This window comes from Balaenoptera acutorostrata, chromosome 10 (genome assembly GCF_949987535.1).
Source record: "Balaenoptera acutorostrata chromosome 10, mBalAcu1.1, whole genome shotgun sequence".
In the NCBI taxonomy this organism is placed as follows: domain Eukaryota; kingdom Metazoa; phylum Chordata; class Mammalia; order Artiodactyla; family Balaenopteridae; genus Balaenoptera; species Balaenoptera acutorostrata.
This window is the reverse complement of record NC_080073.1, coordinates 71,136,494-71,151,487: the sequence shown is the minus strand read 5'-3', so window position 1 is coordinate 71,151,487 and position 14,994 is coordinate 71,136,494. Positions and strand designations below refer to the sequence as shown.

The 14,994-nt window shown below is 40.3% G+C and overlaps 1 protein-coding gene across 1 annotated transcript in view; it reads right to left on the bottom strand.

Moving 5' to 3' along the window:
- DNAH8 (dynein axonemal heavy chain 8) overlaps positions 1-14,994 on the bottom strand; it is a 337,653-nt gene that overhangs the window by 252,642 nt on the left and 70,017 nt on the right. The window contains exons 22-25 of the mRNA XM_057555266.1: positions 12,788-12,923; positions 11,510-11,625; positions 9,533-9,639; positions 850-925 (exon numbers count right to left, since the gene is read on the bottom strand). Of these exons, the coding sequence (XP_057411249.1) occupies positions 850-925; positions 9,533-9,639; positions 11,510-11,625; positions 12,788-12,923 (435 nt within the window). The remainder of the gene's footprint in view (positions 1-849; positions 926-9,532; positions 9,640-11,509; positions 11,626-12,787; positions 12,924-14,994) is intronic.

Sequence of the window (14,994 nt, the reverse complement as noted above, 5' to 3'; positions counted from 1 at the left end):
AGGCTGCTTCGAGGAGAGGGATGGTAGAGGAAGGTAGGCTGCAGACTTTACCAATCTTCAAGCTTTCCTATTCTACCAATTCCTGCAGGCAGAAAGGTCAAACATAGTACTTGCCATCTTTTCCCTGTGAGGGTGGCTGGATGCAGCCAAATATTGTGGGCAGGTGTTGGATGTCCATGAAGCAGAGTAACTGAAGAAACTATACTGCCAAGATTTTGACCTCAGTTCTTTGAAATGCACCAAATAAGCCAAGAAGTTGTCCTCCAGGAGGCCAGACTGTGTAGATGTGATGTCAGGTGAGCCATAGATTGTTCCTGCCTGGCCTTAACCCTTGGCTCGTCACAGAATGCACCTCAGTCATCCTGTATGGCTTGGTGTTCCAGATGCCAATAAGCAGCCAGAGGGGTGGTAGAGAAAAGTGCCCTAAGAAGGCACAAGGGACCCATGAACTCAGGGCACAGGCTCTCTCTTTCTTTCTTTGTTTCTATTCTGCCATGGGTTGTCTTACAGTTGGGTGTTCAGTATAGAGATTTGGACTTCTGAGATGGCCTTATTTAGATAATTTAATGTCTGAAGTAAGAAAAAGCAAGATGATTTGTAGGGTACTTGCTAACTGATAGCCCAACAGATACTTAACTCTTACACCAACCTTCAATACACCATGAGCTCTGCAGAAGTAATTTTTATAATAGATATAAATGATACACTTTGATTTTTGTTAAATACGGAGGTGAAGTCAAAAAGCACAGAGGACCAAGAGATTAAATAAAAGTTCAGTTCTAATGCTATACTTCTTAAATACATTAGCAAAATATCACTGTAGTAACTTGAATATTTAATAATACTTACCACATTAGGAATCACAAGATGTACTTCAGATTTTAGAAAGGAAATAACATCTTCTGACCGCTTTCGTCCATAAGGGCTGTAATAAGATGGACATTTAACTTATAAACCTTAACCTAAAATTTCATAAATAGCTTGGTTATGCTACAAGTTTCAATTCTAAAAAAATAAAGACAATTTTCAAAATACTGAATTAATGAAGAGAATGTTATTTACAATGGAACCATAAATTTCATGAACTAGTTTGTAAATTAAGAACACTGAATGATTTAATATTCTTTGAAGTGAAATACTAGTCTCCTACACATTTTCTAGTATTTTAACGTTGCTTTCTCTCAGTAAAGTACCACCTAATAATGTTTACTAAAAGCACTCCTTTTTCCCAGCCCCACAACGGATGCTGAAAATCACCAACAAAAAGCATATGACTTCATATACTTTATTTTTTTGTGTGTACAAGATTAAACAGGAGGTTTCTAGTCAAAACCTTCTAAAAACTGCCTTTTTAAACAATATCAGTTATGCTCAGACAGAAGTGCAGATACACAGACAGACACATGAGTGCAATTAATGAATGACACATATCAGCGCTGCAAATTAGTTTGGTTATCTCCCTCTGCCTGATCTCTGTCCCCATCCCAGACAAAATTATAATAAATGTAAACTTTCCATAGCAAGAAATGTTATCATTACTGAAAAGCTACACCTCCATTCATAAGTACAAGCAGACTGGGGGGAAAAATAATCACAAGAAACATAAAGCCACCACATTCACAGTGGAGACCCAACTTTAGCATTCAGGGTCAATGGTTCCCAGATAAACATATTATTGCAAGGAACTCTTTGAACTAAAAGCAAGAAAGCAGAGGAGAGCTTAAAGATGGCGGAAGAGTAAGACGTGGAGATCACCTTCCTCCCCACAAATACATCAGAAATACATCTACATGTGGAACTGCTCCTATAGAACACCTACTGAATGCTGGCAGAAGACCTCAGACTTCCCAAAAGGCAAGAAACTCCCCACATACCTGGGTAGGGCAAAAGAAAAAAGAAAAAACAGAGACAAAGAATAGGGACAGGACCTGCACCAGTGGGAGCGAGCTGTGAAGGAGGAAAGGTTTCCACACACTAGGAAGCCCCTTCGCGGGCGGAGACTGCGGGTGGCGGAGGGGGGAGCTTTGGAGCCACGGAGGAGAGCACAGCAACAGGGATGCAGAGGGCAAAGCGGAGAGATTCCCGCACAGAGGCTTGGTGCCGAGCAGCACTCACCAGCCCAAGAGGCTTGTCTGCTCAGCCGCCGGGGCGGGCGGGGGCTGGGAGCTGAGGCTCGGGCTTCAGTCGGATCCCAGGGAGAGGACTGGGGCTGGCGGCGTGAACACAGCCTGAAGGGGGCTAGTGCGCCACAGCTAGCCGGGAGGGAGGCCGGGAAAAAGTCTGGAGCTGCCGAAGAGGCAAGAGACTTTTTCTTCCCTCTTTGTTTCCTGGTGTGCGAGGAGAGGGGATTAAGAGCGCCGCTTAAAGGAGCTCCAGAGATGGGCGTGAGCCGCGGCTATCAGCGTGGACCCCAGAGACGGGCATGAGACGCTCAGGCTGCTGCTGCCGCCACCAAGAAGCCTGTGAGCAAGCACAGGTCACTATCCACACCGCCCCTCCCGGGAGCCTGTGCAGCCCGCCACTGCCAGGGTCCCATGATCCAGGGACAACTTCCCCGGGAGAACGCACGGCGCGCCTCAGGCTGCTGCAACGTCACGCCGGCCTCTGCCGCCGCAGGCTCGCCCCGTATACATACCCCTCCCTCCCCCCAGCCTGAGTGAGCCAGAGCCCCCAAAGCAGCTGCTCCTTTAACCCCGTCCTGTCTGAGCGAAGAACAGACGCCCTCAGGCGACCTACACGCAGAGGCAGGGCCAAATCCAAAGCTGAACCCCGGGAGCTGTGGGAACAAAGAAGAGAAAGGGAAATCTCTCCCAGCATCCTCAGGAGCAGCAGATTAAAGCTCCACAATCAACTTGATGCACCCTCCATCTGTGGAATACCTGAATAGACAACGAATCATCCCAAATTGAGGGAGTGGACTTTGGGAGCAAAGATATATTTTTCCCCCTTTTTCTCTTTTTCTTAGTGTGTATGTGTATGCTTCTGTGTGTGATTTTGCCTGTATAGCTTTGCTTTTACCATCTGTCCTAGGGTTCGGTCCATCCATTTTTTTTGTTGTTTTTTTGTTTTTTTACTTTTTAAAATTATTTTCTTAATTATTTTTTATTTTTTATTTTAATAACTTTATATTATTTTACTTTACTTTATTTTACTTTATCCTCTTTCTTTCCTTCTTTCTATTTTTTCTCCCCTTTATTCTGAGCCGTGTGGATGAAAGGATCTTGGTGCTCCAGCTAAGAGTCAGTGCTGTGCCTCTGAGGTGGGAGAGCCAACTTCAGGACACTGGTCCACAAGAGACCTCCCAGCTCCACGTAATATCAAACAGTGAAAATCTCCCAGAGATCTCCATCTCAATGCTAAGACCCAGCTCCACTCAATGAGCAGCAAGCTACAGTGCTGGACACCCTATGCCACACAACTAGCAAGACAGGAACACAGCCCCATCCATTAGCAGAGAGGCTGCCTAAAATCATAATAAAGCCACAGACACCCCAAAACAAACCACCAGACGTGGACCTGCCCACCAGAAAGACAAGATCCAGCATCATCCACCAGAACACAGTCACTAGTCCCCTCCACCAGGAAGCCTACACAACCTACTGAACCAACCTTAGACACTGGGAACAGATACCAAAAACAACGGGAACTACGAACCTGCAGCCTGGGAAAAGGAGACCCCAAACACAGTAAGTTAAGCAAAATGAGAAGATAGAGAAACACACAGCAGATGAAGGAGCAGGGTAAAAACCCACCAGACCTAACAAATGAAGAGGAAATAGGCAGTCTACCTGAAAAAGAATTCAGAATAATGATAGTAAAGATGATCCCAAATCTTGGAAATAGAAGAGAGAAAATACAAGAAACGTTTAACAAGGACCTAGAAGAACTAAAGAGCAAACAAACAATGATGAACAACACAATAAATGAAATTAAAAATTCTCTAGAAGGGATCAATAGCAGAATAACTGAGGCAGAAGAGCGGATAAGTGACCTGGAAGATAAAATAGTGGAAATAACTAGTGCAGAGCAGAATAAAGAAAAAAGAATGAAAAGAACTGAGGACAGTCTCAGAGACCTCTGGGACAACATTACATGCACCAACATTCGAATTATAGGGGTCCCAAAAGAAGAAGAGAAAAAGAAAGGGACTGAGAAAATATTTGAAGAGATTATAGTTGAAAACTTCCCTAATATGGGAAAGGAAATAGTTAATCAAGTCCAGGAAGCACAGAGAGTCCCATACAGGATAAATCCAAGGAGAAACACGCCAAGACACATATTAATCAAACTATCAAAAATTAAATACAAAGAAAACATATTAAAAGCAGCAAGGGAAAAACAACAAATAACACACAAGGGAATCCCCATAAGGTTAACAGCTGATCTTTCAGCAGAAACTCTGCAAGCCAGAAGGGAGTGGCAGGACATATTTAAAGTGATGAAGGAGAAAAACCTACAACCAAGATTACTCTACCCGGGGCTTCCCTGGTGGTGCAGTGGTTGAGAATCTGCCTGCCAATGCAGGGCACACGGGTTCGAGCCCTGGTCTGGGAAGATCCCACATGCCGCGGAGCAACTGGGCCCGTGAGCCACAATTACTGAGCCTGCGCGTCTGGAGCCCGTGCTCCGCAACAAGAGAGGCTGCGATAGTGAGAGGCCCGCGCACCGCGATGAAGAGTGGTCCCCGCTTACCACAACTAGAGAAAGCCCTCGCACAGAAACGAAGACCCAACACAGCCAAAAATAAATAAATAAATTAATTAATTAAAAAAAAAAGACATATGACTAGATAACAAGCACATGAAGGAATAACTGGCATTATTAGCAAATCAGAGAAGCAAAAATTATAAAAAAAAAAAAAAAAAAAGATTACTCTACCCAGCAAGGATCTCATTCAGATTTGATGGAGAAATTAAAACCTTTACAGACAAGCAAAAGCTGAGAGAGTTCAGCACCACCAAACCAGCTTTACAACAAATGCTAAAGGAACTTCTCTAGGCAGGAAACACAAGAGAAGGGAAACACCTACAATAACAAACCCAAAACAATTAAGAAAATGGTAATACGAACATACATATCGATATTTACCTTAAATGTAAATGGATTCAATGATCCAACCAAAAGACACAGACTAGTTGAACGGATACAAAAACAAGACCCATATATATGCTGTCTACAAGAGACCCACTTCAGACCTAGGGACACATACAGACTGAAAGTGAGGGGATGGAAAATGATATTCCATGCAAATGGAAATCAAAAGAAAGCTGGAGTAGCAATTCTCATATTAGACAAAATAGACTTTAAAATAAAGACTATTACAAGACACAAAGAAGGACACCACATAATGATCAAGGGATTGATCCAAGAAGAAGATATAACAATTGTAAATATTTACACACCCAGCATAGGAGCACCTCAATACATAAGGCAAATACTAACAGCCATAAAAGGGGAAATCGAGAGTAACACAATCATAGTAGGGGACTTTAACACCCCACTTTCACCAAAGGACAGATCATCCAAAATGAAAATAAATAAGGAAACACAAGCTTTAAATGACACATTAATCTTGAGAAAGAAAAACGGAGCTGGAGGAATGAGGCTCCCTGACTTCAGACTATACTACAAAGCTATAGTAATCAAGAATGTATGGTGCTGGCACAAAAACAGAAATATAGATCAATGGAACAGGATAAATGGCCCAGAGATAAACCCACGCACATATGGTCACCTTATCTTTGATAAAGGAGGCAAGAATATACAGTGAAGAAAAGACAGCCTCTTCAATAAGTGGTGCTGGGAAAACTGGACAGCTACACGTAAAAGAATTAAATTAGAACACTTCCTAACACCATACACAAAAATAAACTCAAAATGGATTAAAGACCTAAATGTAAGGGCAGACACTATAAAGCTCTTAGAGGAAAACATAGGAAGAACACTCTTTGACATAAATCACAGCAAGATCCTTTTTGACCCATCTCCTAGAGAAATGGAAATAAAAACAAAAATAAACAAATGGGACCTAATGAAACTTAAAAGCTTCTGCACAGCAAAGGAAACCATAAACAGGACCAAAAGACAACCCTCAGAATGGGAGAAAATATTTGCAAATGAAGCAACTGACAAAGGATTAATCTCCAAAATATACAAGCAGCTCATGCAGCCCAATATCAAAAAAACAAACAACCCAATGGGCAGAAGACCTAAATAGACATTTCTCCAAAGAAGACATACAGATTGCCAACAAACACATGAAAGAATGCTCAGCATCACTAATCATTAGAGAAATGCAAATCAAAACGACAATGAGGTATCACCTCACACCAGTCAGAATGGCCATCATCAAAAAATCTACAAACAATAAATGCTGAAGAGGGTGTGGAGAAAAGGGAACCCTCTTGCACTGTTGGTGGGAATGTAAACTGATACAGTCACTACGGAGAACAGTATGGAGGTTCCTTACAAAACTAAAAATAGAACTACCATATGACCCAGCAATCCCACTACTGGGCATATACCCTGAGAAAACCATAATTCAAAAAGAGTCATGTACCACAATGTTCATTGCAGCACTGTTTACAATAGCCAGGACATGGAAGCAACCTAAGTGTCCATCAACAGATGAATGGATAAAGGAGATGTGGCACATATATACAATGGAATATTACTCAGCCATAGAAAGAAACGAAACTGAGTTATTTGTAGTGAGGTGGATGGACCTAGAGTCTGTTACAGGGTGAAGTAAGTCAGAAAGAGAAAAACAAATGCCGTATGCTAACACATATATATGGAATCTAAAAAAAAAAAAAATGCTTCTGATGAACCTAGGGGCAGGATAGGATTAAAGATGCAGACATAGAGAATGGATTTGAGGACACAGGGAGGGGGAAAAGTAAGCTGGGATGAAGTGAGAGAGTGGCATTGACATATTACACTGCCAAATGTAAAATAGATAGCTAGTGGGAAGCAGCTGCATAGCACAGGGAGATCAGCTCAGTGCTTTGTGACCACCTAGAAGGGTGGGATAGGGAGGGTGGGAGGGAGATGCAAGAGGGAGGGGATATGGGGATATATGTATACATATAACTGATTCACTTTGTGATACAGCAGAAAGTAACACAACATTGTAAAGCAATTATACTCCAATAAAGATGTTAAAAAAATAAATAAATAAAAGAATGAGAAAGTAGATAGACTTCATGCCAAGGCCCTTGTAGTTAGAAATGAGAAAACTGAAAAAACTATACACAGTATTTTTTTTTAAATAGAGCTAAATATATGTATTCTATATTTGAAGGTAACTACTGAAAGAACTTAAGTATAGGAAAGAGAATAAAAGCGGAAAATTATCCATTCCAAAGATAACAGATAATAAATGAACCGAAGAAAAAGGATAGTAAGAAACCACAAAATAAAATGTCATAAATTAAGTGTAACTATATTAAAAAATCACAAAAATGTAAGCAGATTAAACTCTTTAAAAGGCAGAAATAATCAGATTAAATAAAAATATCAGGTATAAGACTCATAGACATAGAGAACAGACTTGTGGTTGCCAAGGGTGAGGGAGGGAGGGAGAGGGATGGACTGGGAGTTTGGGGTTGGTAGATGCAAACTACTACATTTAGAATGGATAAACAACAGGTCCTAATGCATAGCACAGAGAACTATACTCAACATCCTGTGATAAACCATAATAGAAAAGAACATAAAAGAAGAATGTATCTATATATATGTGTATAACTGAGTCACTTTGCTGTACAGCAGAGACTGGCACAACGTTGTAAATCAACTCTATGTCAATAATAAAATATGTCAGGTATATTATGCTTTTAAAAGGTAAAACAAAAAAGCTTCATGGAAAAAATTAAATGAAGGGATAGAAAAGGTATACCAAAAACTCTGGGAAAGTATAATTAATGACAGACTAAAAAGAATTTGAGAAATCAAGATTAATATGGATAAAGAGGCTCATCAAATAAAAATAAAATAAACAGTGTTCTAGGCAGACTTAACTATACGACATCGCATGCACCTAACAACATAGCCTTAAAAGATATAAAACAACAACTGAAACAGAAGGAAAATTTGACAACTTCACAATCACATTGGGAGATTTTAATAGTGCAATTAAATTAAAATTCAGCAATGAATAACCAAGGAATAAACCTAACAAAAATGTACAAGACTTTTACACAGGGAATTACAAAACTTCGTTGAGAAATAATAAAAAAGACAAATAAATGGAGAGGTAATCCATGACTCTGAATGGAAGACTCAATATTGTAAGGATGCTAATTCTCTCCAAATTTACCTATAGATTCAGTGTAATTTAAATAACCATTCAAAAGAAAAATTAATTTTCTTTTAACTAATTAACCATATGGAAAAAAATATACTGGTCTCCTACCTCACACTAAACACAAAATAAATACCATGTGGATTAAACCCCTAACTGTAAAAGATAAAACTTTAAAACTTTTCGAAGATACTATGAAGTACAGATAGATTTCTTTTAAAAGACATAAAAATCACAAACTACTAAGGAAAAGATTGATAGATTTGAATATTTTTAAACACAGCAAAAAATATCATAAATAGAAGTTTAAAATTATCATCAACAAAATAATATATTGAGACCATCCATGAATAAATCCAATCCAATAGAAAAACAGGCAGAAGGAAGGAAGAAACAAGGAGGGAAAGAGGAGGAGGGAGGGAGGGAGGAAGAGAGGGGGAAAGAAAGGGAAGGGAAGGCAAATTTTTAAAAAGAGAAAGCACAAATGGCTTGTAAACATGAAAATATGTTTAACCTCATCAGTAACCAGGAAAATGATTTAAATCCCAGTGAGATGCCATTTCACACCCTATATGCTGGCAATAATTTTTTAATTGAACGACATTAACTGTGTGCAAGGATGAGGCTCTATGGGCACTCTCATGCTAGGCACTGCCTGGTAAATTGAGGCATGCACACACCCCAGGGCCCAGCCATTCCACTCTTAGCAGATGCAGCAGGAGACATGCACAGGAATGTTCACAATTGCCCAAACTGGAAACAACCCAAACAACCACCAACAATAGAAGTGATAAAACAGAATGTGTATACTCGAGCTGTACAGAAGTGAAAATAAAATATATCAGCATAGATGTGTCTCAAAAACAATACTGAACACAGTTCAAATACAGGCAAAATTAAATGATACAAACATGGGGTAAACTGTCAGGCAAACCAAGACACTGATAAACATCAAGTTCAGGATAGTGGTTACCTTTGGGTGAGCAGAGGAAGGACCAGTAAGGGTATTGGTAGTGTTCAGTGTTCTTTGTCTTGGCCTGGGTGCTAGGAACATGGTTGTTCATTTATCACTGTTCTTGCAGTATTACACGCTTGTTTTCATAGTCTTTTCATAAATGCCGCGTTTTAAATTTTACAATTATTAAAATTAATTAATAAAAATAAAAAGTGCTTTAGCGTTATGTTGTGATAGTATTACCAGACATATTTAGCATATTTTCAACTTGCCTGCCAACAAATATTCTTCTTTTCATTGTGTCCAAAGATAACCGTGTAGCTTTTTGAAGACTGTCTAGTAATTGATGAGAGAAAAAAGCGTAGACCTCTTTACATTCCTGTAAGGAGAAATCATATTAAATTTGGTACAAAAAATAAAAACTCTAACACCCCCAAAGCAATAATACAATATTAGAAGTGACATGCGAAAGATGAAAAATAATAAACTATACAATTTCAATTATATTGTAGAAATAAATTCAATCCTAAATTACTTGTTTTTTAAAACAAATAAGAATATATGAAAAGTGTGCTTTCATAAACACCCTAGCAAATTATAAGGCCTTACTCAAAAGCCAAAATTCAAAAACAGCTAATTGAAAGTAATCCTGGTTTGCTCAATATTCAATAATTCAATCAACAAAACTGAAGCACTTAAGTGTGGTACACTTTTCAATGCTCAGAGGTGTGGGCACAAGAGGATATGTAGTCTCCAACCTCAAAAATCTCAGCTTGGTGGATAAACATATTTTAACATGTATGATACCAAAATATATGGGATGAAACTTCCACCGTCCTGGCACCAAGGTTTGTCCCTCTCTGCAAGCCCTTCTTTCCCACCAGAGAAGAAGTAGCCGCATTTATTGGTCAGAGCACAGAATAAATATTGAGCCTGGGCAGGAATCTGGGCACTACGTCTTGCTTGCACAGTGATTCACGCATCCGAAGCCAGGCTCTGGCCACACTGTTCCTCTCCACCCTACACCCTGACCCTCTGAGTCTGGGTGGGCCAGTCAGGTTGAGTTGGGTCAGAAGGGAGGCTTATCAGGTGTGAACAAAGAGGAATATGATCGGGTTGGTCAACTACCAGGCTAAAGTGCAGGCATGACATAATCAGATGTTTACGTTAGACCACTGTGGAAGCGATGTGGAAGATGGACTTGAGAGGCAGAGGCTGTTTAGGAGATGTCTGCACTGATGCAGCTCTAAGTGATCCCCCATTTTGAGAGGCTCCGATGGTACTCAGTCTTGCTCTAAGGACCCCAGCCAGTGTCAAAGGGAATGCAGTTGGAAGCAGAGAACTCTCCTGCTGACCCCCACCAACTGATAGTAGCTGCCTGGTGCATGGTACTGAGAAGCAATCTACAGCTAAAATCTAGACTCAGCGGGAAAGTGTTTCCCGATCAATTAGTGATAGCATCCTTGAGCCAGAAGGTGAAAGTGAAACAAATGCGTGCTGTTTATTTCCAAGACTGTATTAGGGTGTGGGTTAGAGAGTGTAAAAGAATGTAAAATGGAGAAAGAATGAAAAGATGAGTACGGAGGATTAAAAGAAAACTGATGGGAGCAGGAGAAAGCAGAAATTAGTACAAATGTGGGAGTGGCATTTAGAGTTGATGCACAACTAGAAGGCCTAAGAAGGCCTAAGAAGGGTGAAGAATCCCCATGTCTCCTCCTCAACTTTCATTCTCAACACAGCTCAGCATAATGTGAGAATCTGCCCACCTGGGGTTTCTCCTGCGGGAGAGTCCACAGTGTTAATAAAAAACGCAGATCCCTGGACCCCAAGTGAATCAAAATCCGGTCTTGCAATACAGGTAATTCCATTAAAAAGAATAAATGAGAACAAAGTTCTCCACTTTGAGTCAAATGGATTGGCACTACAATCCCAGGTGTGACATTTACTACATAAGATAACATGGTCAGTCACAATAGGGGGAGATAACTATATAAACTGTAATTGACAGAATAGCATTAAAAGTTGACAGTGTTGGGGAAAACTGTAAGGATTGCTGTATCTTGTCAGATGCTACAGTATAGAATTGAAAATTATATTTTCTGGATTTTGTTATAAATCCAATTGGTAATAAATCCACACAGACTGCTTGCAGAACTGCCTGGAAAAAAAACCCCCACCATTTGGGATAATCTACAATCCTATGAGTCATAATTCTGTGAAATTGCATAAGGTTGTTTTACAATAAATACCTTTTTAAATTCATCTTCTTTATCATTAACATCAACCTCAGGCACAATATTAGTCTCATAATCAGCACTTTCACCCTCTTCTGTTTCACTTCCAAAAATAACATGTTTTCTCTGTTCTGTAGACAAAAGATAAAACAAAAATATAACAGTTAATACTTGGCATTTGATTTATTCTATATAACCAAACCTTCTTAGGAAGCTCCTTCTTAAAAAAATTCTTAATTTAAAAATTAAGGGGCTTCCCTGGTGGCTCAGTGGTTAAGAATCCGCCTGCCAATGCAGGGGACACGGGTTCGAGCCCTGGTCTGGGAAGATCCCACAAGCTGCAGAGCAACTAAGCCCGTAAGCCACAACTACTGAGCCTGCGCATCTGGAGCCTGTGCTCCGCAACGGGAGAGGCCGCGACAGTGAGAGGCCCGCGCACCGCGATGAAGAGTGGCCCCCGCTCGCCGCAAGTGGAGAAAGCCCTCGCACAGAAACGAAGACCCAACACAGCCAAAACTAAATAAATAAATAAATTTATTTTAAAAAAAAATTAAAAATTTGTTGCTGGGGGAAATCACCCTTGAATTCAATTTAAATCACCCATCTCAACAGAATTGACATTCTACTAACAAATACACTCTTTAAATATACTGTACTCTGTATTAGTACCTAGAATTAAGAAACATTTAAAGAGGGGTTTTTTTTACAGGCTCTCTTTCTAAAATACCTGTTTACCTTTTGCGTTTGCCATCTTAAGCTGACATGTTCGTGTTTTTGATACTTCTGATGAAAACTACTTAAACTAAGTGGAAAACCTCTCAGAGAAAGAAGAGATGCGGCGAACACTTGTTTAAGCTTGGGGTTTCTCAACCTCAGCACTACTGACGTGCTTTGTTGTTGCGGCTGTCCTATGCCATGGAGGATATTCAGAAGCATCCCTGGCCTCTACTCACTAGATGCCACCCCACACAGTGTGACAGCCAGCATGGTAGAATGCTGTACCAAAAAAAAACAGTTAACATAGCAGGCCAGAGACTGCTATCCATGGAAAGGCCTGCTTGCAAGGTTGGTCCCCAGTAAGTATCTATGAACTTGGATTTCAGAGGGGTGCCCACCATTCCTTAATTCATAAAAAGGGCTCACTGTGCCTAAACTGCAAACGGTGTGGTTTATGCTGAACATCTGCTCTCCTTCTGGGAGTCTGGAATTTTGGTGCCTGCCAAGCACAAGGTGCCTACTTGAGAACGTATCTGTAACAACTTGTGATTCAAACATTGTAACCAGCCACGTTACCTGCTAACTGTTTTGCTGTTTTCCCACTGTATCTAACTTCATAAATAGTCTCAAATATTGATAAAAGTTCTTTGACAGCTTCTTCCACATGCTTACTTTTGTGGTTTAGAACCTCAGCCCATTCTTTTGTGTATGTCTATTAAATAAAGAAATGACTATTAATTTCCAGATACTTAAAACTACTGTGAAATTTATTAATATGACTTCAACTTATCAAACTCTAATGCCATTTGAAAATACCTAGATATAGTGACCAACAGCATAATGTTTCAGACCCCAAAGTGTCAATGGCTAAAAGCAGCTTGAGACAGCTGCTAAGTCTCAAGCAAAGAAAAGGAGAAAGAAGAAAAATTTAAAGGTTTTTCTTTTTTTTTTTTGCCGCACCACGTGGCATGCGGGATCTTAGTTCCCCGACCAGGGATCGAACCTGCGGCCCTGTAGTGGAAGCGTGGAGTTTTAACCACTGGACTGCCAGGGAAGTCCCAAATTCAAAGTTTTTGACCTTACCTGACTCATTCACACACAGAGATCTACACTCCCATTCATATGGGCAAAAAGAAAGAAGCCTGAAGGCCTAGGAGATGAAGATGTCAAAGTTGAAAATGAGAAATGGTTTTTAAAAAGGACAATCCAGGGACTTCCCTGGTGGCGCAGTGGTTAAGAATCAGCCTGCCAATGCAGGGGACACGGGTTTGAGCCCTGGTCCGGGAAGATCCCCCATGCCATGGAGTAACGAAGCCTGTGCGCCACAACTACTGAGCCTGCGCTCTAGAGCCCATGAGTCACAACTACTGAGCCTGCGTGCCAAAACTACCGAAGCCTGTGCACCTAGAGCCCGTGCTCTGACACAAGAGAAGCCACCACAATGAGAAACCTGTGCACCACAACGAAGAGTAGCCCCTGCTCGCTGCAACTAGAGAAAGCCCCAATGCAGCAATAAAAGACCCAATGCAGCCAAATAAATAAATAAATAAACATTAAAAAAAAAAAAAGAAGAAAAAGAATGAAAAGGACAATCCAAAGTGTCGTTTTGAGATTCAAATGTGATGAGGTTTTTAAATGAGCATGATGTTGTATGCCAGGCATCAATTTAAGAGCTTTATGTGTATGAACTCATTTAGCTAAATGACAACCTCTTGGGATAGGTAATATTATTGTACCCATTTCACAGATGAGAAAACTGACTCTCAGAAAGAATTAAAAATTTGCCCAAGGTCACACAGTAGGTGATAAGAATAGGGGTTTGAAACCAGCTTTGTGTGATTCTAAAAGCCTGTGCTTTTTGCCTTTTGAACTTTTCTAATAGTCAGCAAAGGCTTTAGGAAGAAGTGGAGAACTAAATTCAGAAAAGAAAACTGGATTATAAAATTGAATAGGCCCTTTGACATACAATGTCCATGCGTCTTAGGAAAGAGAAAAGTAAATGGTAGCAGCCAACTTGGGCCTTCAAAATCACCTCTGCAAAGGAATCCGAGCCTATCTATGCAACCTCTCCCCAGATAAGTCTTGGGAGATCCCATATTCCCTCTGTACTGCCTTCACGTGTTCCTTTCTTGGCTACTAGATTGAGAGAGAGAGACTTGCAAGTTTGTCCCCCCGATTTACACAACCTCATCTGTATCTGAACCCATCTTCATCTTTTCTCAGTCTCAGGGGAAACGGTGTTCCTCTTCCCACCTGAAGACACTCTCTGATCCTCCCCACCCCCACGAACTCTTCAGATTCTGCTCCATCATTCGCTCATTCCACCCTTTCTAAGTTATTCAACACAGTGTTAAACTTTGGAATGACAATGGTGGTTGAGAGCCACTTCAGTCTAGCAAGGAAAACAAGTGTTAAGCAAGTGGACACTCACAGCTGATCATGGAAGATTGGACACACGTGTTTATTTACACACCCCCTCCACTTGCTTTGAAATCCCCTAAGAAAGAAACCAGACTACTAGTCAAACATGACAGATTAAACACATATGTTTATCTTGGTACTCCCATGATATCTCTGGAAACCTCGACAAAATAACATAAAGTCAGCTTTTATGTTAAAAGAACAGGGTCACAGGAATAAGTGGGAAGATGCCACATAAATTCTTCTGTATGTTTCCAATACTATATAATAATAAAGTTAATGGAATTTGATAATTGGTGCCAGGACCACTGAATATCCACTTGCAAAATAATGAAACTAGATCCTTAGACCGTACACAAAAA